This window comes from Dryobates pubescens, chromosome 23, assembly GCF_014839835.1.
Source record: "Dryobates pubescens isolate bDryPub1 chromosome 23, bDryPub1.pri, whole genome shotgun sequence".
In the NCBI taxonomy this organism is placed as follows: Eukaryota; Metazoa; Chordata; class Aves; order Piciformes; family Picidae; genus Dryobates; species Dryobates pubescens.
In genome coordinates this window covers 9,574,528-9,599,409 of record NC_071634.1, presented here as the reverse complement: position 1 = coordinate 9,599,409, position 24,882 = coordinate 9,574,528, and the positions used below count along the sequence as shown (strand labels likewise).

At 45.7% G+C, this 24,882-nt stretch overlaps 2 protein-coding genes across 5 annotated transcripts in view; both read left to right on the top strand.

Moving 5' to 3' along the window:
* The window catches only part of MAEA (macrophage erythroblast attacher, E3 ubiquitin ligase), a 39,842-nt gene extending 34,916 nt beyond the window's left edge, over positions 1–4,926 (top strand). For all 4 annotated transcript variants that reach the window (XM_054172139.1, XM_054172141.1, XM_009904207.2 and 1 more), the window contains 4 exons: positions 1,205–1,313; positions 2,473–2,606; positions 3,668–3,863; positions 4,627–4,926. In XM_054172139.1, coding sequence (XP_054028114.1) covers positions 1,205–1,313; positions 2,473–2,606; positions 3,668–3,863; positions 4,627–4,722 — 535 coding nt within the window. In that variant the 3' untranslated portion in view covers positions 4,723–4,926. The remainder of the gene's footprint in view (positions 1–1,204; positions 1,314–2,472; positions 2,607–3,667; positions 3,864–4,626) is intronic.
* A 5,288-nt stretch (positions 4,927–10,214) lies between these two features.
* The window catches only part of UVSSA (UV stimulated scaffold protein A), a 42,370-nt gene continuing 27,702 nt past the window's right edge, over positions 10,215–24,882 (top strand). Inside the window, exons 1-6 of the mRNA XM_009904239.2 lie at positions 10,215–10,392; positions 10,905–11,235; positions 12,172–12,292; positions 13,353–13,778; positions 14,946–15,055; positions 16,161–16,289. Coding sequence (XP_009902541.2) covers positions 10,223–10,392; positions 10,905–11,235; positions 12,172–12,292; positions 13,353–13,778; positions 14,946–15,055; positions 16,161–16,289 — 1,287 coding nt within the window. The 5' untranslated portion in view covers positions 10,215–10,222. The remainder of the gene's footprint in view (positions 10,393–10,904; positions 11,236–12,171; positions 12,293–13,352; positions 13,779–14,945; positions 15,056–16,160; positions 16,290–24,882) is intronic.

Below are 24,882 nucleotides of genomic sequence, written 5' to 3'. Positions count from 1 at the left end.
GTCTAGGTTAGGGGAACACAGAATTGGGGGGGGAATACTTAAGTTTTTTCTAATTCATGTCATGAAATGGGCAACTGGAAAATACTGTACATTTCCTAAGAGTCATTTGTGACCTTAGATTTGAACAAGCCTCTTAAAATTCAAAAGAGCAAGCACTTAGCAGAGGGCTTCAGAGATGGCTTTGGTGCCTTCCTTGTAATAGAAACCAAGAAGAAAATAGGGAAGACTCTTCTACAGTTAGGCAATGACAGAAATTCAGTGTGGTGCTGGTTCTGCTCTGTCTGCTGTGCACCAGCTGTATCCACTGAAAAGAGGAGCTTTCAGCAGAAATGCTGAGCTGATCAGCCAGTGTCAGGGCTCAAAATGGGGGGGGGGGGGGTCCTGCATGCTTCAGCTGAATATCTTGGGGAGACTAGATAGGGGAGGCTTTCATAGAGGGATGTGAAGTAGCTGAATAGCCTTTATGATCTGATCACTTGCTAATTTCTTAATACTGATTTCCTGAAATAGTCAAGTTTGTGGTTTTGCTTTACAAAAGTTTCTGCTAATTCTGTCCCTGCTTTCAGATCTCCAGGTTTTCAGCTTTGTCTCTAATCAGCACAGACACTTGTGCTGAAGTTGACTTAGGGATTTTATTTTCCTGGCAAAAAAAGTAAAAAGAAAATTGCTCTTAAGAAGGTGTTTTCTACTAAGTTACCCTGCACTTTCCTGTCATCTGCCCAGAAAATGCCACATTGCTTCTAGCCTGGAGCACAGCCAAGCCAGTTTTTCCAACAGTAAAACTTCTCTCCAGTGTCAGGGTAAACAAGGCAGCTATTGAAACCCTTGTGATGTGTAATGGTCTGGAACAGCTGTGTATCAGCCACATCTACTTCACCTGAGTGTGGGGGGCACTCAGCTTGTAAGAGCAGGGGCATTCCTTCTAACAGTCATGGATCTGGCATTCCAAATGAAGGTGAAGAAGGCTTCAAGCTACAGTGAAGCTCTGGTTTGTTCAGAAATTAGAGTACAGAATTGCCAGTTGCTGAAGTCGTTCTTGTATTTGTGTTTGCAGGGTTTGGTTTTTCAACCTCTTTAAGTGCATCACCTTCCAGAGTTCATGTTTTTGAGAGCAGAACCCAGAGTGTTTCCCTGAACTCTTCATAATTGTGTGAATCCTCTTGCTCTTGGTAGCAGGCTAACCAAGGTGTCCATTCCCTTTCAGACATGCAAGGAAGCATTTCAGTCAGGCTGAGGGCAGCCAGCTGGATGAGGTTCGACAAGTGATGGGAATGTTGGCCTTTCCTTCAGACACTCACATCTCTCCCTACAAGGTAATGTTTGGAGCACTAACACACACATGCAGGTCTTGCCTTCCAGGAGAATGCATTGATATGGAGATCAAATGCTGATCTAAGTTTGCTTCCTGAAATCCACTCTAAAGCCCTTAATGTTACATCAATCCTTGTCTGTGGGTGAATCCAGGCAGGATTTGCATTGCTTTGGTTGGGTGCTGGTAGTTACAGATTAATGCTGAGCTGAACTAACCACAAACCAGCACTGAGGATCCCAGAGACTGGAGACATGATCTGGAAATAGACAGGAACAGACAGAAGACAGGGAAGTACAAAGAGAAAAGTTGGAGTTATGTTAACAGAATGGCCTTTGGCTTTCGTGCACTGGTTCCACTGTCAAACTGCCGTCCTTGCCTTGGTTGGATTAGGAAAGGAAACACTTGAATGATACAAAAGCAAGGGTGTTGATGCTTGAAGGTGTTCATTTGGGTGGATTCTACAAATTAATGTTGATCAGTGGTTATATCTGCATCTACATTTGAATCCAGCAGAACTCATAGGTGGATACTGCTTTTGCAGATCTTGAGTTTGCTCCATGCTCATGTGCTAACTTAGTGGAGGCAGAGAGTGGACAACAGCTGAGCTGCAGGGTAAGAATCCTGTGCAGTGCAAGTGTGTGGCATTGCCAGTATAAACGTGGCTTTTGAACAACTGATGATGAAATCAGGGGGCTAACACCAAAAAAACCCCAAACAAACCAGAAAAAAACCCCCAAGCAAGCTGGAGTTACTCAAACTGGAGGTGTAATAATGTGCTACTGTTGCATCACATCACCTGGGCCCTCAGTCACAGGCTTTTTGTAGTGTTAGCAGTAGTTACCTCTTCATCGTGTATCTGTTGGGGGCTCTGTTATAGCTTCTCCAGCATTGCCTTAGGGTTAGATTGAAAGCTTCATCCTGCAAGTCCAGGACCATTCTGGCTTTAGCTGGGGCAAGTGGCAGAGCAAACAGACACTGGATGTGACTTAAATGTTTCTTGTAAAGTGGTGCTAAAAGGTGCTGCTCAGTCCAATCCATCCATCCTGTGCCCCAGCACACATGCTCCTGTGGTGGGCTCAGTCCAGTGAGTTCTGCACGATTGACCACTCCCAGGACAATGAGGTTGAAACCCACTTGTAGCTGTGTTGTTTTTTTAACAGGATCTCTTGGACCCTGCTCGATGGAGAATGCTGATCCAACAGTTTAGATATGACAACTACAGACTACATCAGCTGGGAAACAACTCTGTTTTCACTATCACACTCCAGGCAGGCCTTTCAGCTATAAAAACACCGTATCTTTTACTGCAGATGTGACTGTCCAGGGCCTGGGGGCTTGGTACTGGGGGTGCTGCTCAGAGAAGAAATAGGACATTGGAATAGTCTTGTTCAGAAGTTGCTTAAATGGAGTATTGGTCTTTCTATTAAATTAAGGGGAGCTTATAATAAATGGCATTATAGATAAAAATAACAAAATCAACCAGAACTTTAAGGTGAATCATAGAATTACCAACTGGTTTGGGTTGAAAGGGACCCTAAAGAGCATCTAGCTGCAACCCCCTGCCATGGGCAGAGACACCTACTAGAGCAGCTTGCTCAGGGCCCTGTTCAATCTGCCTGTGAACACCGTCAGACTCGGTGCCTCCACAGCGTCTCTAGGCAACCTTTTCCAGTGCCTCACCACCCTCATGGGGAAGAATTTCCTCCTGAAGTCTCATCTCAATCCAGCTTCTTCCAGTTTGAAGCCATCACCCCTTGTCCTGTCAATCCATGCCTTTGTAGGTCTCTGTAGCTCTCCTGTAACTTACTTCAAACACTGGAGGGCTGCTCTAAGGTCTCTCTGGAGCCTTCTCTCCAAGCTGAACAACCCATGTTCTGTCTTCAAGAAAGAGGTACTCCAGCTCTCAGATCATCTTTGTGGCCTCTTCTAGAACTGCTCCGACAGCTCCATGTCCTTATGTTTGGTGCCCCAAATCTGAATGCTGGATTCCAGGAGAGGTCTCAGCAGAACAGAGGGGCACAGTCCCCTCCCTCCACCTGCTACCCACGCTGCTGGGGATGCAGACTAGGCTGTCCTCCTGTGTCTGAAACTGGCAAATCTCTGCCAGAATTCATCAGCTGGGTTGGCATTGTGTGATGGTTTAACCCATTTTCCTCCAGCTTTACCTGCAGAGGGTGCCAGATGCTTGTTGCTCACTTCGAAGCACTGCAGGCACTTGATTTCTTGCATCTGCAGGTGAAGCCCGAACCCAGTGGTCTGCACGCTCCAGCCCAGGCTGGGTCGGCACAGGCCGCTCCGGTTTTCATTAGCTACTGTCGGGCTATGGCGGTTGTTCCTTAACCGGCTGTTCCACAGGCAGTGTTACAAAGAGGATGGGAGCTCCAAGAACCCAGACTGCCCTGTGTGTAGCAAGTCGCTGAACAAGCTGGCTCAGCCCCTGCCCATGGCACACTGTGCCAACTCCCGGCTAGTCTGCAAGATTTCGGGGGATGTGATGAATGAAAATAACCCTCCCATGATGCTACCAAATGGATATGTCTACGGCTACAACGTAAGTGACCTGCTTGAGGCTGGCATGGCTCTGCTGGCACGCCCCCACGGGGCACACTGAGAGCTCAGACACTGGCAGGAAGCTGAAAGGAGGTAGTGTTGTAGATTCCATAATCTGCTGATGGAGGAGAAATGGCCTCCTGCAGGCAGTTTTAAAGCACGGTGTGGCTGTGTGATCAAACTGATGCATAGAATGTTTTGGGTGGAAAGGGACCTTAAAGGTCATCCAGTTCCAACTCCTTTGCCATGGGCAGGGACAAACCCACTAGCCCAGGTGGCTCAAGGCCTTGCCCAACCTTGCCTTGAACACATCTAGGGAGGGGGCATCCATAACCCCCCTGAGCAATCTGTTCCAGTGTCTCACCACCCTCACTGTCAAGAATTTCTCCCTAATCTCCAGTCTCAATCTCCCTCCTTCCAGCTTCAATCCATTGCCCCTTGTCCTGCCACTACAAGCCCTCATAGGAAGTCCCTGCCTAGTTTTCCTGTAGCCCCTTTCAGGTACTGGCAGTTTTAGAGGACTTTGTCTATGTGACCAAATTGATCGTTGAAGAAGCTGAACTCTCAATATATCCATTTATAACACGAAATCAGGTGACAATGGAAATCTCTGCCACTGGAGGGCAATCATGTGAAATAAGTAGCTTATGGGCAAAGATACTTTGACCTCAGACTACAGCATTTTGCTTAAATGAAATGTATTCATTGAACACTAATGCCTTGAGTAACTGTTGTGACTGTTCCATTCTCTCACTCTCTTTCAGTCTCTGCTTTCTATTCGCCAAGACGACAAAGTAATTTGCCCAAGAACCAAAGAAGTCTTCAACTTCTCACAAGCTGAGAAAGTCTACATCATGTAGGTCAGTGGAGCAGAGGCTGAGGTGCCGCTGAGCTGACACAGTCAGTGTGTGTTGGGCATCCCCTGGCATGGGGGGGGGCCTTCATGTGTGGCAAAGAAGCAAAACCTGCCACCTTGGATCAGACTTGTCCGTGGCATTCTTGTTTCTTGCGACCAAAGAATCAATGAGCAACAATAAACACTCTTAAAAAGAAAGCAAAACAAACAAACAAATTAACAAAAAAAAAAGAAAAAAAAACAAAAAGAAAAAAGAGGAATTATGACTTAAGTTTGTACTTGAATAAAAACAAAAACCAGTTTTGATTGTTAAGGTTTTGTAACGTGAGGTCAAAAATTGGACTCTCCTCAAAAGTACTCTCATCTTCTAGAAGATGACTTTCTTTAAAGATGGACATTTGCACTGGGGGAAAGTTACAACAGATTGGGAAATCCATTTTTCTTCCCTCTTTTTCCACAATTGTCCAAGACCCTTTTGTTATCAGAGATTTCAGTACCACCACTGTGTTCTCCTTTGAGCTCCTCTTTGCCTTCTTTCTGATCCCCTGGTGAAGTTCTCCTGAGTTACATAACTTCTCTCCACGGGAGGACGCTGATGTCTGACACAGGTCTGGCTTCTCTGGAGGATCAGCTGGGGACTGGCTTGAAGGAGTGTGAGGTCTTTCTTTCCAAACCCAAATATTTTAAGGAGGTTAATAAGTATTGAGAGGAACTGAGAACATTTCAGGCAGCACTTAATGCTTGTTTAAATGTTCTTCTTCCAGTCTACCATAGTGTTAAAGTCCTTCTGAAGTTCTTAGTTATGTGCATAGGGTTCAATATGAAATCATTAGTGCTACTGCCTTATTTCTTGCTTTGAGAATGTACTCACATGAAAATGAGCTGGTATTCGTACGTGTTGGGCCAAGTTTCTGAAGATGCCTTGCAGGATGATTACATAATTTTAGGGTCTCAATAGCATTCATTACTGAAACCAATAGTTCAGTTTTAACAACTGCAGAACTCATCCTTCTGACTTTTCAAAAGGAATTAAACCATTGTAGTTTAAACAGAACCATATTGTAGAGGTTTGTATCTAGCGCTTATTTTTGCATGTTGATGTTGATTAGCTAATAAAAGATTGTAAATGTAAAACATGTTAATAAAGATTGTTTTCCATTTCTTGATTATATAAAACCAGAAAGCTGCTGTCTGTTCACATCTGGAAACCGGGTCTGGTTTTGAAGGAGTGCGACTTCCCGGGGCTGCGCTTGAGTGTTCTGTGAGATTTGAAACAAAAACACTGGTCTGGGAGGGGAGGGAGGAGAGCAGCTGTCCTGTCACAGCACTGCCTCTGTCTGGGGCCCTGAAGATAGATTCATAGAAGCCTGGAGTGGTTTCGGTTGGAAGGCACCTTAGGAGATCATCTAGTTCCAACTCCCCTGCCATGGGAAGGGGCACCTTCCAGTAGCACAGGTTCCTCAAGTCCCCATCCAACTTGGCCTTGACCACCTCCAGGGAGGAGGCATCCACAACCTCCCTGGGCACCCTGTTCCTGTGTCTCACTGCCCTCACTGTGAAGACTTCTTTCCTCCTCTCCAGTCTCAATCTCCTATCTTCCAGCTCAAAGCCAGTTCCACCTCATCCTATCACTACAAGCTCTTGTTAAAAGTCCCTCCCCAGCTCTTGTGCAGTCCTCTTCAGGTACCTCTTCTTACCATGACTAAATAGGAAATGCCCTGCTGACTTCCTGTTAGCTATTGCTACATCTCACCTGTCACAAACTCTTTGAAAGCCCTCCCCTGGGGCAGTGTAGCCATAGATCTGTAGGGCCCTAGTGCTAATGCTCAGATAAGTCTCCAACATGCTGCATCTTTTCAGCAGAGAAGTGGAAGCCTAAGGTGGTGCTGCCATTGAGGGCTGGAGCGAGAGCTACAAAGGAGCCTGGTGCTGCCCTGCTGGATCCTGTCTCTGCCTCTCACAATGGAGATGGCCAGGGGAGAGGACCAGAAATCCCTTCCTTCGTTCCCAAACTGATGCAAGAAGCCAAAGCTGGTTAAGTGGGCGATGACCTCTGAGAGGCTGGATCCTACATCTGTCCCTCCTCCTTTGGCCCTATTTCCTGTCCCATAATGCTGTGCATTTCTCAAGGAAATGGTTTTATCTATTCCCAGGGAGCTCATCTGAGTTCCCTGCCAGGATATTTTCCTGGTTGTCTTCTGACAGAGCCAAAAGGAAGACTACGAAGAGAAAGCTGACAAAGCCTATTCACTTCAGGACAAAAAGATTGTTAACTAACTTAAACATTTTTTTTCCCCACCCATGGAGGTTTAGTGGGATCATGCAGACAAATTCCCTAAAGGAAATAAACAGATAACCAAATCAGGGGGCAATTTCCTTTTCCTTCTTCGTGAGCCACAGCGAGAAAAATCACTTACAAGAGGCAGGAGCAGAACTGTGGGAAGTCCCTCAGGGTGCACATTGCACACCCCATGTGGAGATGTCTCTTCTATTTAATAAAGCAGCAACTTAGGGACTCAGACCACAGAGATATTTTATTAAGTGCTGAAGAGGTCCAGGAGGAATTTGCTTTTGGAAAGCTGGAGCTGCCTCGGATGTAATTGTAAAGGAAAAATCCTACAGGGCCTGATGTTGTGAGGGATCTCATTGCTCTCTACAGCTGGGGGGTGAGGTGAGGGTTGGTCTCTTCTCCCTAGGAATAAGTGATGGGATGAGAGGAAATGGCCTCAAGTTGCTCCAGGGGAGGTTCAGATAGCACACGAGGAACAATTTCTTCCCCAAAACGGTTGCCAAGGCCTGGCCCAGGCTGCCCAGGGCAGTGGTGGAGTCTCCATCACTGGAGCGGTTTCAAGGCTGTGGAGATGTGGTGCTGAGGTGACCTGGCAACGCTGGGGCTTGATGATCCTAAAGGCCTTTTCCAGCCTCAGGGATGCCATGATCTGCACCAGTCGCCCCTAGGGTTTGGGGTGTCAAACATCTGCGCAGGGCGATGCTGCCAGCCCGCGGGTTCTGCTTCGTCGCAGCTCCTGCCCTGCCGCCGGGCCACCGCTTCTCCTGCATTGCCCTCTGCTGGGGGCTGCCCCCAAAGGCAGCCCCACTGCAGTGACCAGCACTGCACGCCCCTGCTGACGGGCAGAGGGCTCACACATTCACTCTTCCTTCCCTCTGCACATGTCTGCACTTTGTACTTCCCATTCTCTGCCAGCTTCAAAAACCAGCTAGGGGATTTATTGTTTTTCTTCCTACATAAGATGCAAATTTAGAGTTCCAGAACCATAGGGTTCTATTTCTGTAGAGAAAGAGTTGAGATTAAAGAAGTAAAATAGATTATAAACAACTTTAGAACATTCCCCTCTCCTGCAGCATCAGGAAGCTCTGGCTGGCCGGCCTTTCTCTGGAATGTGGTGACAAAGGCACGAGGAAGGAGTCCTGTTTGTGCAAGTGGCGTTTCTGGTTACTGATTTCACAGCAGAGGGTGTAACTGCATTGCTCTCACTGCCCTCTCTGCACAGAGGTAAGAAATGCAGCTCCTTGAATCAACAATCTGTCACAATCCACGTGACATGAAGCAATAGACTCAGGCTGTGCTGGAATCAGATGTAAGCCTGGAGAGGTCTCAGATGGTGTCCAGTCCTGCCTCAGCTCTCCCCAGATGTTCCAAAGCAAAGCCAAGGAAGGAGAAGTAACTGTGGCTTCTGCAGCCAAACTCACGCATCGGTGTTCTAGCCTCTTCAGCCTTTACCAGCTGGGTCCTAGTGGAGGGAGCAGGGAATATTTGCACGGTGGATATTTACCATGTTCATTAAAAACGAGGAGGGAAAGGAAACTCGGCAACTTGAGCAAGCACCAGTTTATGTAATTGTCTTGGGCTTTAAGAAAAACAAAAATGAAATAGCTTAGCTCTTGCTGGGATTTGCCTCAGGGACTGCCACGAATGAGCCACACAGCTCAGCATCCACCCGGCAGCTGATTCTTTGCAAAGCCATATGGCTCCTTGCAGGGACTTCTTTCAGCATTCTGCACAGAGGCAAAACTGCCGCCTTTGTAGATGTTAGGAATGTTGCTTGAGGCTCATTTTGAAATGCTAATTCTAGATAGTACAGCAGTGCTAATTTTGCCAGCGCTAACCTCATACAAAGCACTTGTTCAGGCGCTCTCAATCCAATTAAGAGGAGAAACAGAACAGTGGGAAATACTGCAAGACTAAACGAATCTGAACTCTGAAGATGAGCTGTGGCACTGCACGTGGCTTTCACAGGGAAATCCATCTCACTGAAAGGAAGGCAATGAGGGAAGGAGAAACATTCTTACCAAGTAAGATGTCACTGGTTTCACACATTGAATCAGAAACAGCAGAACCACCACAAAATGTATTTATTCATTTACTGCAGTAACCGTGTTTGAAAGCATGAGTTCATGGCTTGTAGAAAGTGTTCATTGATGTCTTCCCTCATGGCAGGAGCCAGCGCAGGCAGCTGTGACACCAACCCACACACCTTCCTTCCGGCACATGCCCTAGCTGGGGATTACTGGAAACACAGTCTGAGTATCCAACAACATTTTGAGACGCAAACAGACATTTTAAATGTCTCCTTTCCTTAGGATGTTCAAAGCAGGCGCCTGCAAGGGCTGGATCGCTCCCAGTGGTTAATCTGCGCTTCCAGGAACAGGGGCTGCACACTTTTCTGAGCACCCAACCCAAAAGCAGGTCAGGTGCTGCCAAAAGTGACTCCAAGGCAGCTCTGGACAAACCTTTCCATTGCTCTGCCAGCAGAGGTGACTATGGACAGCAAGTAACAACACGGCAGGGAAGTGCCCTTAGAACACAGCCAGAAGCCAAGTGCTGGATGCTAGCTGCACCTGGGCATTTGGCTAACCACATCATCTGAGTGGGGCAGAGGTGTGCCCTGCTCAGTACCTCATATCTCTCTCACTTCTGTCATCCTCCATCAGTTTCTTGCTGATGAAGGGAACAAAGTAAATACATGTTTTATACATTTACTTCTCTCTTCATTATTGCTCCATGTGCTGAGAGGAAATGGACTCAGGTTGCACCAGGGGAGGTTTAGATTGGACATGAGAAATAATGTCTTTTCCTTGAGGATTGTCAAGGTCTGGCCCGGGCTGCCCGGGGCGGTGGTGGGATCCCCATCCCTGGATGGGTTTCAAAGCCTTGGAGTTGTGGTGCTGAGGGACATGGTTTAGTGGCGACGTGACAGTGCTGAGTATTGGACTCCATGAGGTTAAAGGTCTCTTCCAACCCAAACGGTCCCTCGTTCTATGCACTGGCAATACATGGTTGGTTGTCGGTGTCCCCTCTGACCCGTGTAGGCTGTCACCTTCCCAGACTGCTGTCACCGCACCTCGGGCTCCCCTCCCCGGCAACGCGGCCCCTTTCCCGCCTTCCCCCAGCCGCGGTGACGTCACCACGCGTCAGGCACGCGTCGTGCATCACGTGATGCGCACTGGGCAACAGCGGCGCCGCGGAAGCTGGCTGCGGCCTGATGCTGACTGTCGGCAGAGCCGCCCGGGCCGGAGCGGAGCCCGGCGGCAGCTGTCTTGATGTCCCGGCAGGGATGGACCAGCGGCTCGGCGAGCTGGTGGAGGAGCTCACCACCTCCGGGCAGCCGCGGCTGGAGCCGGGCAGGATGAAGGAACTGAAGAAAATCTGCAGGTAGGGCAGCGCCGTCCCGCCCGACCCGCGGGGGGAGCCGGGCCTCCTTGCCTCCCCGCAAAGCTTCTCCCGGGCCGGGCATCTGCGGGGGCTGCCCTTAAGGGGCCGTCCCGGGACTGCTGTTGGAACTGGTTCCGGCTTGCCGCTGGCAGCGGAGCTGCTGGTTTCAGAGTCCATGGAGATATGGAAAGGGTTGGCTTGCAAAGAACCCTGAAGATCATCTAGTTCCAGCCCCCTGTCATGAGCAGAGGCACCTCCTTCTAGACCAGGTTGCTTAAGACCCCATCCCACCTGGCCTTGAACACTGCCAGCCTTGCAGCCCTCACAACTTTGGGCAACCTGCAGCAGTGCCTCACCACCCTCACAGGGAAGAATTTAGTAATGTCTAACCCAAGTATGTATTTTTAAGTTGTACTTTTATGTGCTATACTCTTTTTAAGTGACTTCCCACATTTTGAATTTTGTTTGATTGGTTGGTTTGGGCTTTTATTCTCCATTTTCTCCCTTCTCAGGTCTTCAGAAGAACATCTGAGCCATGCCTATCACCTGCTGATGACTCGGCTCAACGAGGAGCACGCTGAGATGCGCTTCTCGGCTTTCCAGATAGTGCAGGAGCTGTTCACCCGCTCCCACCAGTTCAGGACGCTCATTATTTCCAACTTCCAAGAGTTCTTGGAGCTTACAGTGGGGATAGACCACGAGCAGCCTCTTCCCCCACCCAAGGAGGTGGCACAAAAACTGAGGCAAGCAGCCATTAAGTCGGTGCAAGAGTGGCATGAGAAGTATGGAGAGGCCTACAAGCAGCTTTCTCTGGGATACCACTTTCTCAAGCAGAATAAGAAGGTAGTGTGTTTTGACTTTGGCGTGTCTTTAGGTTGAGGGTCTCTAGGAGATCTTCAAAACAAAGAAACCAATACATACAAAAACAAGCTGTTTGAGAGAGCATCTTTAGGAGATCTGTTAAACACAGTCTCCTGAAAAAAATACAGCAAACAACCCTGAATTTTTTTGTTCATCTTGCAGAACTGTGAGGTTTTAAAACTTGGAATCAGAGTTGGACTTGAATAGTTGCTTCTTAGGGTGCAAAAAGTGTTGCTCCCCAATATGCTTTTGTCTGTTTATTCCTACCTGAATCCCTACTCTTCCTAAAAAGAAAGGAGGGGGAAAAACAGAATCAGCTATACTGGGTGATCAGTTCTTGTCCAGAGAAGCTGTGGAGGCTCCAAGCCTGGCAGTGTTCAAGTGCAGCTTGGATGGGGCCTTTAGTAACCAAGTCTAGCAGGAGGTGCCCCTGCCCATGGCAGGGGGTTGGAACTTAGGTGATCTTAAAGGTCCCTTCCTTAAAAATTTTCCTGAACTCCTTTAGCTGTGGACCTAATGTGGTGTTTTTGTGGAACTCGGATCCTTGCCCTGTGTAGTTTCTTCCTGCCCATTCCTCTAACCCCATGTGCCTACTGCTGTGACAGAAGGCTCCCGAAGCCTAGCCGATCCTGCAGTTTAGATGGGGAACTCCAAGCATTCTGGTTTCCTACTTTGTGGTTCCTTTCTGAAAGCCATTGATTCTCAGCAGTCCCTTATTAGCAGAAGTGAAAACTCCGCTTAGAACTGCTGTAGTTATTGATTCCAGGAGGAGAGGAGATAAAAGGAAAGGCTGCTGAGCTTCTGGCTGATCGCTGCTGTTCAGAGATTTTTCACCCCAGATAAGGATCTTAGGAAATGGATTTTTTTCTATGTATTTCTTAGGAGGAATGGTGCACTTTATTTTCTTCCTTTCCTCAGGTGGATTTTCAAGATGTGCATGCCAGGACCGTGGCTGAAAGGAGGAGGGAAGAGGAGAAGCAGAAACGACTGGATAATATCTACAAAGAAAAGGCCAAAAGAGCTGAAAAAGAAATGGAAGGTGAGTTGCTTTATTTCTTTGTGTGTGGGTTGGGAGGTGGTTGTTGTTGTTGTTAAAGTAACCATCTCTAAGGTTATGTAAAACAAATCCTAAGAGAACAGCTGTCCAAATAATAGCTGACCACAGGTGGCAGAAATGCTCCATTTGTTGGAACTTGTCACTCTGTCACCTAAAGAATAACAGGGGGAATCAGTGATAGTCTTGTGAACTCAGGTGGTATGGAGAGACTTAAAAAGAAAATAAAACTTAGCAAGTAAAGGTCTGGTCTATAATTCAGTGACATATGAATGCATAACCTCAGGCAAGCCTCTTGTGAGACCTTTCAGAGGTGGTGGCTTAATGTCAGTGCCATTGACTAGGGACAGACTTATCAATACTGATGGCTGATGGCCTTCATTCTGTGATACATACTACATTTGTTATATATATAGGGATAGGAGGAAGGGTGATGGCTTCAAACTGGAAGAAGCTGGATCGAGATGAGACATCAGGATGAAATTGTTCCCCTTGAGGCACTGGTATGGGTTGCCCAGAGAAGCTGTGGAGGCTCCAAGCCTGGCACTGTTCATAGCCAGGTTGGATGGGGCCTTAAGCAGCCAGCACTGTGCATCCTGGAAATGTTTCCATGCATGAGGGTAGAAATGTAAAGGGATTCAACCTTAAAGTCTCTATTATCAGTACCAGGTGTTCATAGCTACCCCTACACCAACTGCAACACTCAGGACTGTAGAATGCATGCCTGGAACATCGCTGACAATATCCTCACTCACTGATTCTCCAAATTCCGTGGGGCACTGGTGTCATCTTTGCTGAGTGAGATTTTAGACAGGATAGAGAAGGGAGGAGCAGTGGCTCTAAATGTCTTGCTCAGGAAATTCTGGCTTTCCTGCTTAAAAAGTGTTGTCACTTGTAGAAGGACAGTGCCTGCAGCAGAGATGGCCAAGTGGTCACTAGTTCCTGGGTAAATGGATCACCCCTTTGGCAGTCCTGTTTGTTTTGTAAGCCTATGCCTGCTCTCTGCAGTACTTAACAATATTCTACACCAATTGTGTCTTGATAGAAATGTCCCAAGAGATTCTGAACACACTGACAGAGATGGAAAACTGTTTCCAGCTTCTGATGCCAGATCCTTTCAGCTTCACTGTGTATGACACAGCACTGGAACCCAGCAAACCAACATTTGCTAATGGGGATAGACCCACATCTGCCCTGTCCTCCCAGGTGGAAGCTGAGCAGTCCTCTTTTGGAGGCATGGATGATGAGCAGCCATGCTGCAGCAAGGACCTTCCTGCTGTTCCTCAGTGTGTTAGGACTGATCAGCACAAAGAGTTGGATGAGAAGCCTGAGGAAAAGGAATTAGATGAAGGCACCTGCTCTGAAGCTCAGTCTCGTGTTCCAGTTCCCAGTGATGATGATTACCAGACTTTTGTCAGGAACCATGGCCTTGTGTCACATAAATATACTCTAGACCTTGAAATCTCCACAGGTACCTGCCACGTGTTTTCACCTGTAGCTGGAGGCAGCCTCTCTGAAGTGCTTTGTGCTTGTGTTTGGGTCTGTTTTGATGACTTAAATGCTGAGGTTCTTGGACACCATTTTGATTTGGGATTCTTGGACAACACTTTGATTTATTTTAGTTCCTTTCTGTTTCTGGTTCATCAAGCAACCATTCTTAGGTTTGAGTGTCCTTGGATGTGATCATTTAAATCTATTAATTACTTTTGTGTTACTTATTGTAACCAGTTTACAGCACTTCATAGTATCTATGAGTTGAGTTTCCTGTGTTAAAAAGGAACAAAATAATAAATCTCTTTCCCATGCAGAATTTTCTCTCATATGCTTCACTGCTTACCTCTTTCTCTCTAGCTGAAGTATAAAATGCTAGTTTCAAAGTCTTACAACTGAGTGTTTCTTAAACTACTTCTTTTCCCTTCCTTCTGACAACCTGCCAGAAGCAGGAAGTGCTTTTGCTAGAAAGCCTTAAGGATTCTACCTTTTTAATAGAACTTTGCTAATGTGAGCTACCTCTACAAACACCAGGATGGGTTGTGTTTTGGTGGCCCAAGTGAAGTCTGTACCAATACTGTCCTAAAGGAATTCCATGTGCAAACAGCCAGCGAGGCAGGCAGCAGAACTGGAAATGTATCCCTGGGACTTACAGATGACCAAGGGATGAAAAGTGCTATTTTTACTTGGACAGGAGCATTCTTGGCTGCTCTGGCTATCAAGTCCCTGTTGCCACTGGGGCAGGGATTATTTGCTATTGAATATGCAGAAACCAGTACAATAAAGCCCAGTTCATCTGAACCTAGGACAAGATGTGAATACTAAGACTACACTTGTGGTCTGTTTGGTCATTCCTCAGCGTAACAACTCTGCCACCACTGGACTGAAAGTTTTTCATCTTTTCCTGTTTTTTAACAGAGAAACATTCTCAAGTTTGTAATTGTCCCTGGTGTGATCAAGTATTTTTAGGGAGCTAAGTCTAGTTGAGAAGTGCCCCTACCCATGGCAGGGAGGTTGGAGTAGATGATCCCTGAGGTCCCTTCCAACCTAAGTCATTCTGTGATTCTGCTTATTTTCTGTAGTTCCTGTAGTGAAAGGTACTCTAAACATGGTGCACTAACTCTTTTTTTCCCCCTGTTCTGAGCAGATATAAAAGTGCATGAGAATGAAGATAACACTGCCATAATAAACAATGTCATGGATGCTCACAAACTCCTCAGAAATAGGTTCTGGCCTTCTGTGCAGTCCTGGATTCAGGTGGGATAAAGAGAACTTTTTTCCCCCCCCCCACTATTTTTTTTTACCTTATGAAAAGATAGAGAAGCAAGCACCAGGGTACAGGAGCTCTTGAGAGAGAGTGAGCAGAAATGAAAGTCAGGTTGAAGAAACATTGGTGCAAATAGAGAAGCTTTATGGTTCAGTAGGGGTAGACAAAAGGAGACCACAACGCAACTTTATTGATGGCTCTCAGCATTAGCCATCATTTGGGGGGCTGGTGCATGGAATTTGGCCTGTAGGAGGACACTGAGGAGATATTCATTCTTTGTCTTTAGTAGATGCTATTGGTGGATGAAAAATTGAGCCAACAATATGCTCACAGCCCAGAACCAGTGGTGTCCTGGCCTGATCCCCAGCAGTGTGTGCAGCGTGTGGAAGGAGGGGATTCTGCCCCTCTGTTCTGCTCTTCTGAGCCCTTACCTGCAGTGTTGGGGCCAGTTCTGGTGACCCCAACACAAGAAGGACTTGAAACCTCCAGAGGAGGCCACAAGATGGGCTGGAGAAACTCTGCTGTGAGGCCAGGCTGAGAGAGTTGAGGTTGTTCAGCTTGGAGAAGAGAAGGCTCCAGGGAGACCTTACAGCAGCCTTCCAGTATTTGAAGGTGGTGGCTACAGGAAAGGTGGGGAAGGACTTAGTGACAGAATGAGAGGTAAGAGTTTCAAACTGAAAGAATAGGTTTAGTTTAGACATGAGAAGAAATTCCTCCCCATGAAGGTGGTGAGGCACTGAAACAGGTTGCCCAGAGAAATTGTGGAGGCTTCAAGCCTGGCAGTGCTCAAGGCTATGTTGGATGGGACCTTGAGCAAACTAGTCCAGTAGGAGGTGTTCCTGCCCATGGCAGGGGGTTTGGAGCTGTGTGATCTTTGAAGGACCCTTCCAACCCAAACCGCTCTATGGCTCTGTGATTCCACTGGCTCCTATATTCTAGATAGGAAAAGAAGGGGCTTCACTAATTGTTTCTTGTAAAATGAAGGGATTTGTGGCAATGTTGCTTCCTTAATGATGAAGGCAAACTAAGAATGTTTTTTTTGGGTCAGATGTCTAGAAGACTAAGGGCTCAGGATGTTGATTTCTTGCTTTGCAGTTATTTACCAGAGCTGGGATAAATGACGATCGCCTGAGACGTGCCATTGATCTCAAGAACAAATTGGAGACTGCTATGAAGAAATACAAGGAAATGAATATTTCCTTTAAAGGGAAAAGAGGAGAAGTGGTGAGTTTCTTCAAATTCTGTGTTGCTAGAGAGGACCATCAGTAATGCTTAGCTTGTTATACAGCAAGTGCACTTCAGCTTAAGACTTCATCTTTTCAGCAGAAGTTTGACAAGTACACCACTAATCCAGCTGATTGTGGCTTCCCTTGAAGAGGCTGCACTGAACCCCTGGGGAGTTTGCCAGGGTGCTGGTTATTGGGCAGCACTGTTGTTGTTTAGGACAGAGAAATGATTCACTGCAGATGGGGTTTGCCCTTAGTTTTTCCATGTGTAACAGTTATGTTTCAGCTTCAGTTGTGCATATTTCCCAGCAATCACTGTGTCACTTTCCTTGTACAACCTGCTGGTGCCTCACAGTTCAGGAGTATTTAATCTCTCTACTGAGCATGTCATGTGGTGGAGGATATCTTAAGAGAATCACCTCTCCTGTGGAGACAGACTAAGAGAGTTGTGGCTATTCAGTCTGGAGAGGAGAAGGCTCTGAGGAGACCTTATTATGGCCTTCCAGTATCTTAAGGGGGCCTACAAGAAAGCTGGAGAGGGTTTCAGGTAGTGATAGGACTAGGGAGAATGGAGCAAAACTTGAAGTGGGTAGATTCAGACTGGATGTTAGGAAGAAGTTCTTCAATGTATTGGTGGTGAGACTGGAGCAGGTTGCCCAGGGAGGTGGTGGAAGCCTCAACCCTGGAGGCTTTTAAGGCCAGGCTGGATGTGGCTCTGAGCAACCTGATGTAGTGTGAGGTGTCCCTGTCCATGGCAGGGGGGTTGGAACTAGATGATCCTTGAGGTCCCTTCTAACCCTGACAATTCTATGATTCTATGAATTAATTATTAGATCATCCTTTAAATTGTCAAGATACTTCAAAGATCAGCTCCCTATGGCACTTCTTGTGAAATAGGTAGAACTTGTGAAAAAATGGAGGGTGAGAGATCTAATAATTCATTCAGATGCCAAAAGGAGTCTGTGATTTAAATAGCTAAAAAGCAGAGCTGGGTTATACCCATTTCTGCTGGCAGCAATCAAACAAAATAACTGCATAGCTTGACATGAAGATAAGTGAGGTTTGGGTCAGTGTCCAAAGTAGAGTCTGGGTCCTGACTGGATTGGAAGAATTTGATTCAGACATTGTACTTTGGACTAGATTGTGGTAGCCTCATTTAGCTGTGACTGAGCGTTGCAGACTTTGCTTTCATTGTGCAAATGAGGCTTTACCAAGATTAATCTGGGTCATCACCTGGATACCTCCTGATGTGCCACACCAGTCAAAAATGCCAGCTCTGAATGAAAAGCACTGAAAGGCTGTCTTGTCAGAGGTTGGGTTTTTTTTTCCTCCAGTGAAATATGGGTGCTACCTTTATGCAACCAGCTATGAAGGAATCCAGACATGTGCTGTCATTCCTGCCATTTGCTTGACAGGATTTCATTTGCTGCAGCTCTGCATGGAATATTGGTTGCTATATTTCTTGCAAGATATAAAGGACATTCAAGCCTTGATTTTTTTCATGTGGGGTGTGTGTGTGTGCATCTGTGTGTGCTTAAAGTGGCATTGTTGCCACTTCTGGAGACTGATCAATACTATCTGGATAAGATTTAAATGTTGAGAAATTCCATTGTTAGGGGGTGGGGGGGAAAAAGGGAAAACACAAAGCAGTGCTCACAGAAAATGCACTGAAAATGAAGCAGTGCAGATTGAGGTGTTAATGGAAGCCTTGAAAACAATCTAGAATGGTTCCTAGGGTTTTTCTCAAGTGTTAGTGCTGTGTTACTTCAAATTTATTACCTGAACATAGGGAGCTTTGTACTGCAGAAGAAAACTGTATAAATTAGCTTTTATTCACTTGTCAGATGACTTTGTTGAAACATAAAACCACAGTAAAATGAGAGCCTGAGAGAAAGGAAAAAAACACCCAAACAACATCTTTTAGACTGTGATTATTAAATCTCCCATGTGTCAAATATTTACATGTCAGTGTGTGAAATGCTACACACGGCTCCTCTTCAGCTCAGCACTGCTGCTTGGAGGGTAGTGTTGCTTCTGTCTGTGCTTCCTTGTGTCACTGGAGCTTTAGCCATCCTGGACCCATGGTTTTATCCTGGAATCGTGCTTTGGTTGCAGAAGGCCTTTAAGATCACTGAGTCTTCCCCTAGCAGATGAGAATTCATCAAGACATCTTTTCCTGAGCTGTGATTTTTTTTCCAAAAGGATGGGAGATGGACAGAAGATGACAGCCTGACTGTGTTGGCCAAAGGCAGATGATTTTGTGTGTGCTTGACACAGTTTATATTCACTGCAGTTAAATGCTCCTTTAGGATATGAATTGGTGTTAGCTTCTGATAGGAGACATATTGGGGAAAATATAAATGAGCTTTGAAACCCATTTTTCTGTGAAACTTGAGTTTTAGCTAGGTCTGGGCAAAGGGGCAGAAGCTGTAAAAGCACTTTTATTTTCCCTTACCTGTGCACGCCAGGCACAGTCCCTTGCTCTCCCAGGGCTGCCTGCTCAGGACAGCCTCATGCCCAGCAGAGGGAGTGCACACTGCATGCTCTGCACCATCCAAAGCCAGCAGCAATCTGGCCTTCCAGGTAAGCCAGAGACACTTGGAAGTTAACTCCTGACTCTGTTTGGGTGAATTATGAACTAATTGCTGTCTGAGATTGATCCTAAATAGTCCCTGTTTCCAGAGATGACATTATTTTGGAGGGATAACTTGTTTTACAGCTGAAAAGTTCCTTTAAAAACAAATTTTTCCTTGTTTAGAGACAGTTTCCTTCTTTAATGTCTTCCCCTGTATTTATTTTTTTCTTCTTATTTAATGTCTTAATTTCCAGCTGATTAGATGCAAATCATCTTGCAGTTTTGTAAGTTCTGACAGGACAAGTGTGTATTGTATTTGAAATCATTCATGCTGCCTTTGACATCATTTGCATCAAGGATTGTCCATTAGGAGAAGTTCTTCCATTAGTAGTAGAAATGTAGTTCCTTGGCTGTATTTTGTACACTGAGAGTTTCTTTAGCTTTTGCTTCAACTGACCTTTTGGAAAGCCATGAAAGGATTTGCTACTTGGGCTGGCTAAAACTTAGACAAATAGGAATTAGTAGACAGTGTGATGTGAGGACCATCCCCTTCATCTGTCTGTCAACAGAGTGGTTGTTTAGCAGGCCCACTCCCTTCTGAATTTTTAATTTCCAGTTCTATTAACAGCCAAGGATGTGGAGTTTTTCATTAGCTGTCTTCATTACTTTTTTCCTTCACCTTTCCCTGTCTGCTGTCAAATCTAAGCATGCACTTGGATCTTGATTTATTCATGTACTTAATTTTATCCATGTGAAACATCTGCTTGAATTCAATAATGCCATTAATAATTAGCTTTGGAGAAGGCTGTCCTTGTGTTGTCCAGAACCTGGTTGCATCTCCAAACCTTACTGTGTAGGTTTTTGTTTCTGGTTGTTTTGTTGTTGGTTTTTTTTTTTCTGGGAGCAGAAAACTAGTACAAATTATATTTACAATTTAAATATTTCATGGTCATCATTTAGTCTTAAAATATTTGAATACATACAAAGATTAAGGTTTTAAAGAGTAATAAATGAGGCCAAGAGCTTTACCAATTACTTGGCTACAAGACTACCGCTGATTATGGTTTTTTCCACGCCAACCACAGCTTGGCATTTTATCAGTGCCAAGAGTTATCCCTACCTAATCATCTTGCAGCTTTGCAACCAGCTCTTTTTTAAGTTTTTAGCTAAGTTTGGGCCTTCTTTAAACAAAAAAAAAAGAAGTTGCACTTGAATTTTACATCAAAAGCAAAGGCTGTATTGTTTTCTCTTTCTGCTTCTTCCCATGGCTGTGGAGAATTCAGCCCAGCTGACTGCTTTCTGCAACAGCTTCTTGTACTCACATCCTCATTTTTTCCCCCACTTTTTGTTTTAGAGAGGTTGTTTCTGTGGAGTAAGTAGTTGTCCTTAGTGTTCTCTCACCATGCCTGAGCCCACATCTGTTAATGCACGCTCCAGGAGCGAGGGGGACGCCTCTGTAAGAGAATCATGGAATGTTAGGGGTTGAAAGAGACCTTGAAAGGTCATCCAGTCCACCCCTCCTGCCAGAGCAGGTCATACAGGAACACATCCAGATGGGTTTTGAATATCCCCAGAGAAGGAGACTCTACAACCTCTCTGAGCAGCCCGTTCCAGTGTTTTGTCACCCTCACAGTGAAAAAGTTTTACCTGATATTCGTGTGGAATATTCTGCTCCAGCCTGCACCTGTTGCCCCTTGTCCTATCATTGGACATCACTGAGCAGAGCCTGGCTCCGTCCTCTCAACACTGCCCTTCACATGAATGAGGTTGCCTCTCAGTCTCCTCTTCTCTGAGCTAAAGAGAGCCAGCTCCCTCAGTCTTTCCTCAGAAGGAACATGTTCCACTCCCTTATGGAGCCTTTTCCCCAGGTGATGCTTCTAGACTGTACCCCAACAAAAACCCTGACTCTTGACAAAGTTACCCTTTGACAAGCAGAAGCATTTAATGTTGAGATTGGACTAGGAGCTTTATGTTGACTGTCAGTGTATTTTCTAAAACCTAAGAGAAATATGGCAATACTTGATAATGTCATCAGCATTATACCTAAAGATGTCCTTGATCAGCTTGTGTACCTCCTGAACATGGAATGTGTTCACAATAAAGTTTAATAACATTTGTATGGTTGAAGTAGTGGCCCTGGCAACAGCTTAGATTTATTTCTTTCTTTTCCTAGCTAATATTTATTTTAAAAGCCAGTTCAACCATAACTGTGGGAGTACCCACAAAATATTAAATGTCATACAGATGCTTCTGCTCCCTCTTCCCTCCTCCCCCATCTTAACCATCACATGGTAATTATTTCTGTCTGTGAAACATCTCTTTCATCATCACCTTTCAGCTTAGAAGAGCTTTTCAGGGTTTAGGTCTTGGGAGGCTGTAGGACTGATATAAAGCAAAGCACTGTAAGAGTAACCCTCCAAACAGTGTTGTGGTGTCTAATGGGGATTGTTTAGGGCTGATTCTTTTTTTGCCTTTTCCTAGAACTAAGTGTTGCTGTGCTGCATTTTATGCTTGGCACTAGCTGTGCAGCCTGCTGCTGTTACAGAGTTCAAAATACCTGGCTATGCAGATCCAGCCAGGAATTGCTGGGGCTGTCCCTGTGGCCTTTGATCTTTCTCTGATGCACAATGCCATTTGGAGCTCTTCTAAAGGAAAGCAGCATATTAACCCTTGTGTTAAGTATTTCAGATTTTCAGGCCAGAGGGTCACCTCCCTTGCTTCATCTCAGAACACTGAGCAGTCTGTTCTCTGTAGGTAGCAGGCACAAATTTACTTCCTGTTTTTATCCATCCTACCTCACAAGGGGCAGGAGTATATTCTTAGCAGGTGGACTTTTTTGTCCATGTTGCTGTTTTGTGCCACTTGTAGGAGCTGGACAGGGGAGCTGCTTCTGTATTTCACAGAATCACCAAGGTTGGAAGAGACCTCAAAGATCATCGAGTCCAACCTGTCACCACAGACCTCATGCCTAAACCATGGCACCGAGTGCCATGTCCAGTCCCCTCTTGAACACCTCCAGCAGTGATTTTTATGGTTAGACTTAAAGATGATACAAACATTAACAGAGATCTATAGGGATAGTCCTGTGTCTTGTTTCCCTTCCTCATGATACTTTTTGAGGGAGCAATTTCTTACCCTGAATTTCCCACTGATCCACTTGTAAGTGGTCTGCTTGCCCTGTGACTATAACCCAGCACTACCACACCAAAAGATGGATAAATTGTTCAGCCTGGAGAAGAGAAGGCTCCAGGGAGACCTTCTTGTGGCCTTTCAGTACTTAAAGGGGCTGATAAGAAAACTGGGGACAGACTTTTTGTCAGGACCTGTTGTGACAGGAAAGGGAGTGATGGTTTGAAACTAAAAGAGAGATTCAGATCAGAGATAAGGAAGAAAATTTTTTATACTCAGGGTAGTAAGATCCTGGCCCAGGTTGCCTAGAGAGGTGGTAGATGCCCCATCCCTGGAACCATTCCCTGTCAACTTGGTTTGGGCTCTGAGCAACCTGCTGTAGTTGCAGATGTCCCTGCTGACTGCAGGGGGGTTGGACTGGATGACCCTTAAAGGTCCTTTCCAGCCCAAAACATTTTGTGGTCCCCAGTGCCTCCCTTGTACCAGTGACAGAAATCCTCTGGCAGCAGGTGACCTGACTGGAACCTAACCCGGAGAAGATGACTTCTGTAGCATCATTAAGCTCTGCATTGTACTGTTGGGCTGGAGCCCTTTAAGCAGTTCTGCTAATGTCTAAAAATGATGAAATGTTGTGGAAAGTGCATTTCTAAATAAAAGCCAGCCTGGCCAAGTAGCCTCTGCTGTTGAGCAAGTGCAGATGGAATGAATGGTGATACTTTTACTGATGCCCATAAAACGTGATTTGCCTGGACCACAGATTTAATTTGCAGTCATCTAGATTTGAATTTATGCCCAAATCACAGAGCAGAGGGGAGGGAGAGTGTGTGGGAGGTCCCTATAAATACAGCTGGTTTGGTAGTTGATGTTTTCCTTGCCTTGCACCCAGGAAAGCTCAGGATGAAATCTCTCAGGATGTCAGCATTTGTTTCCACATCTTGTGCTGGATAAAAGGATGGGAAAGGAGGAACTCAGAGAAGTCTTTACATGTAAGATACACTGCTTGGCTGTTCCCTTTCTGTCCCTGGCACTGAAGAAATTATTTTTCCCCAGGCAGTGTTTGCTTGCATAGAATGCTTCCAAATTCCATTGGAGGTGAAGGCTGGTTTGTGTGGCGCTCGAGTTAAAAAATAGCATTTCCTTAAGGTCGCCCTTTTAACTGGCTCCTACAGCCATAAATATTCTGGCTGCCTAACCAAAAATCTTTCCCCCCCCTCCCCTCTAGAAAAATATTTAGCTGGCTCTGAGTTAGATGCACATGAGATATTGGCATGGTGGAATAATTTGCAAGATCTTCCAGGGAGGGTATTAGCATATAAATAGCAGATGCAATGACGACCATCACAGCTGAGTACATTTAATTTTTAGTTTATAAGATAGAATGGGTTTTTAAATGCATAGCCATCAAGCCTGCTGAAAGACAAATGAAGTTTAGAGTTCACTTCTCTGAGGATGCTTTACATCATTTATTTTTCTTTTTTAATTTTTTTTTTTCCTTTTCCTTTTTCAAAAAGAAGGGGAACCAGACACACATAAAACTGAACAAAAGTGATTTCTTGGGTGCAAAGTAATTGAGATTGCAAAAGCAAGTTAATTAGACCATGGCAAAATTGATGTAATGGTCCCAGCTGTAGTTTGTGAGTGCTGTTGCAGTGAGTAGAGAGGACTTCTTCGTGTGCTCTCTTGTCTCTTCCTCCTTCTTTTTCCAGGACTCATTAGCAAAGGCTGGACATGGAGTCCTGTAAATGGATGGCTTTGTGTGTTGCAGTCATTTTATGGCTTCAGTTATGATTGCAGAGGCTCAGGTTTTGAAATCCTCTTAACAGAATGTAGCAGGCAGTTTGTACAAAACTGGGAAAAGGACCAAAAGCTTGTATTTCACAGGATCACAGAGTGTAAGGGGTTGGAAGGGACCTCAAAAAAAGCATTGAGTCCAGCCCCCCCTGCCAGGGCAGGATCACCTAGAGCAGGTCACACAGGAGCTCATCCCAGATGGGTTTTTCAAGTCTCCAGAGTAGGACACTTTCCATCATTCAGGACCCTGTGTGGAGTGTGGAAGGTTTGGGGGGGGAGAGGGGGGAGGGCTTATTATTAGTTGGGATGAGGAGACATTTAACTGGGGCTGTGCTTGCACTGAGCTACAACAGCTGGAGGCTGTGGGAATGTTCTGAAAGACACAATTCCCTTTCTGCTTCAATCTCATATTTGTTCTTTATAGTTTTACTAAGATGGAGACTGATAAGCAACCATCTGACTTTTCCAAGGTTTTTATTTTTTGGTGAGCTGAGGAGCAAGAGAATTGCACTTGCCCAGCTGGAAGAGTCAGCACTAAGCTCTAATGACAATTGGGAGAATTGAGGGGTGACTGTTCTGCCTGATTACAGTGAAGACAGTGCATGTGCATTGCCTATGTTGTTTTTTTTCTCTCTGTATTCTCACATGCAAATAAGTTCATCCCAGGAAGGTGGGAATTGTCTAGCTAACTCTGTCTCTTCTCACGGTGAGATGGCTCCTCAGGAGAACTGCCACCTTCAAAATCCCCCCATGGTGTTGCAAAAGCATGATTCACTTGGATGAATTCTGCACTATGGAGCAGGTTAACACCCAGTGGAAGAACTTGTCTGTGGCACCTGAGGAGCAGTGCTGGTGCAAGTAGGCTCTGAGGGGAGTTCAGGTGGCCCATCCTGCAGCGACAGAAGGTAGCTGACCCTTCCTCTCTGATAAGACTGCAAACTGCCTTAGTGACTTCCCTCTCATCACCTGATAATGAGAATGGATTTGAGGACAGGACCCTTTTTCCCACGTTCTTTGACAGGTTCTTGAGAAACAAGCAGTTGCATGGCTACTTATCTCAGAGGTGTTTAATTCTGCACACTACAAGAAAAGCTTT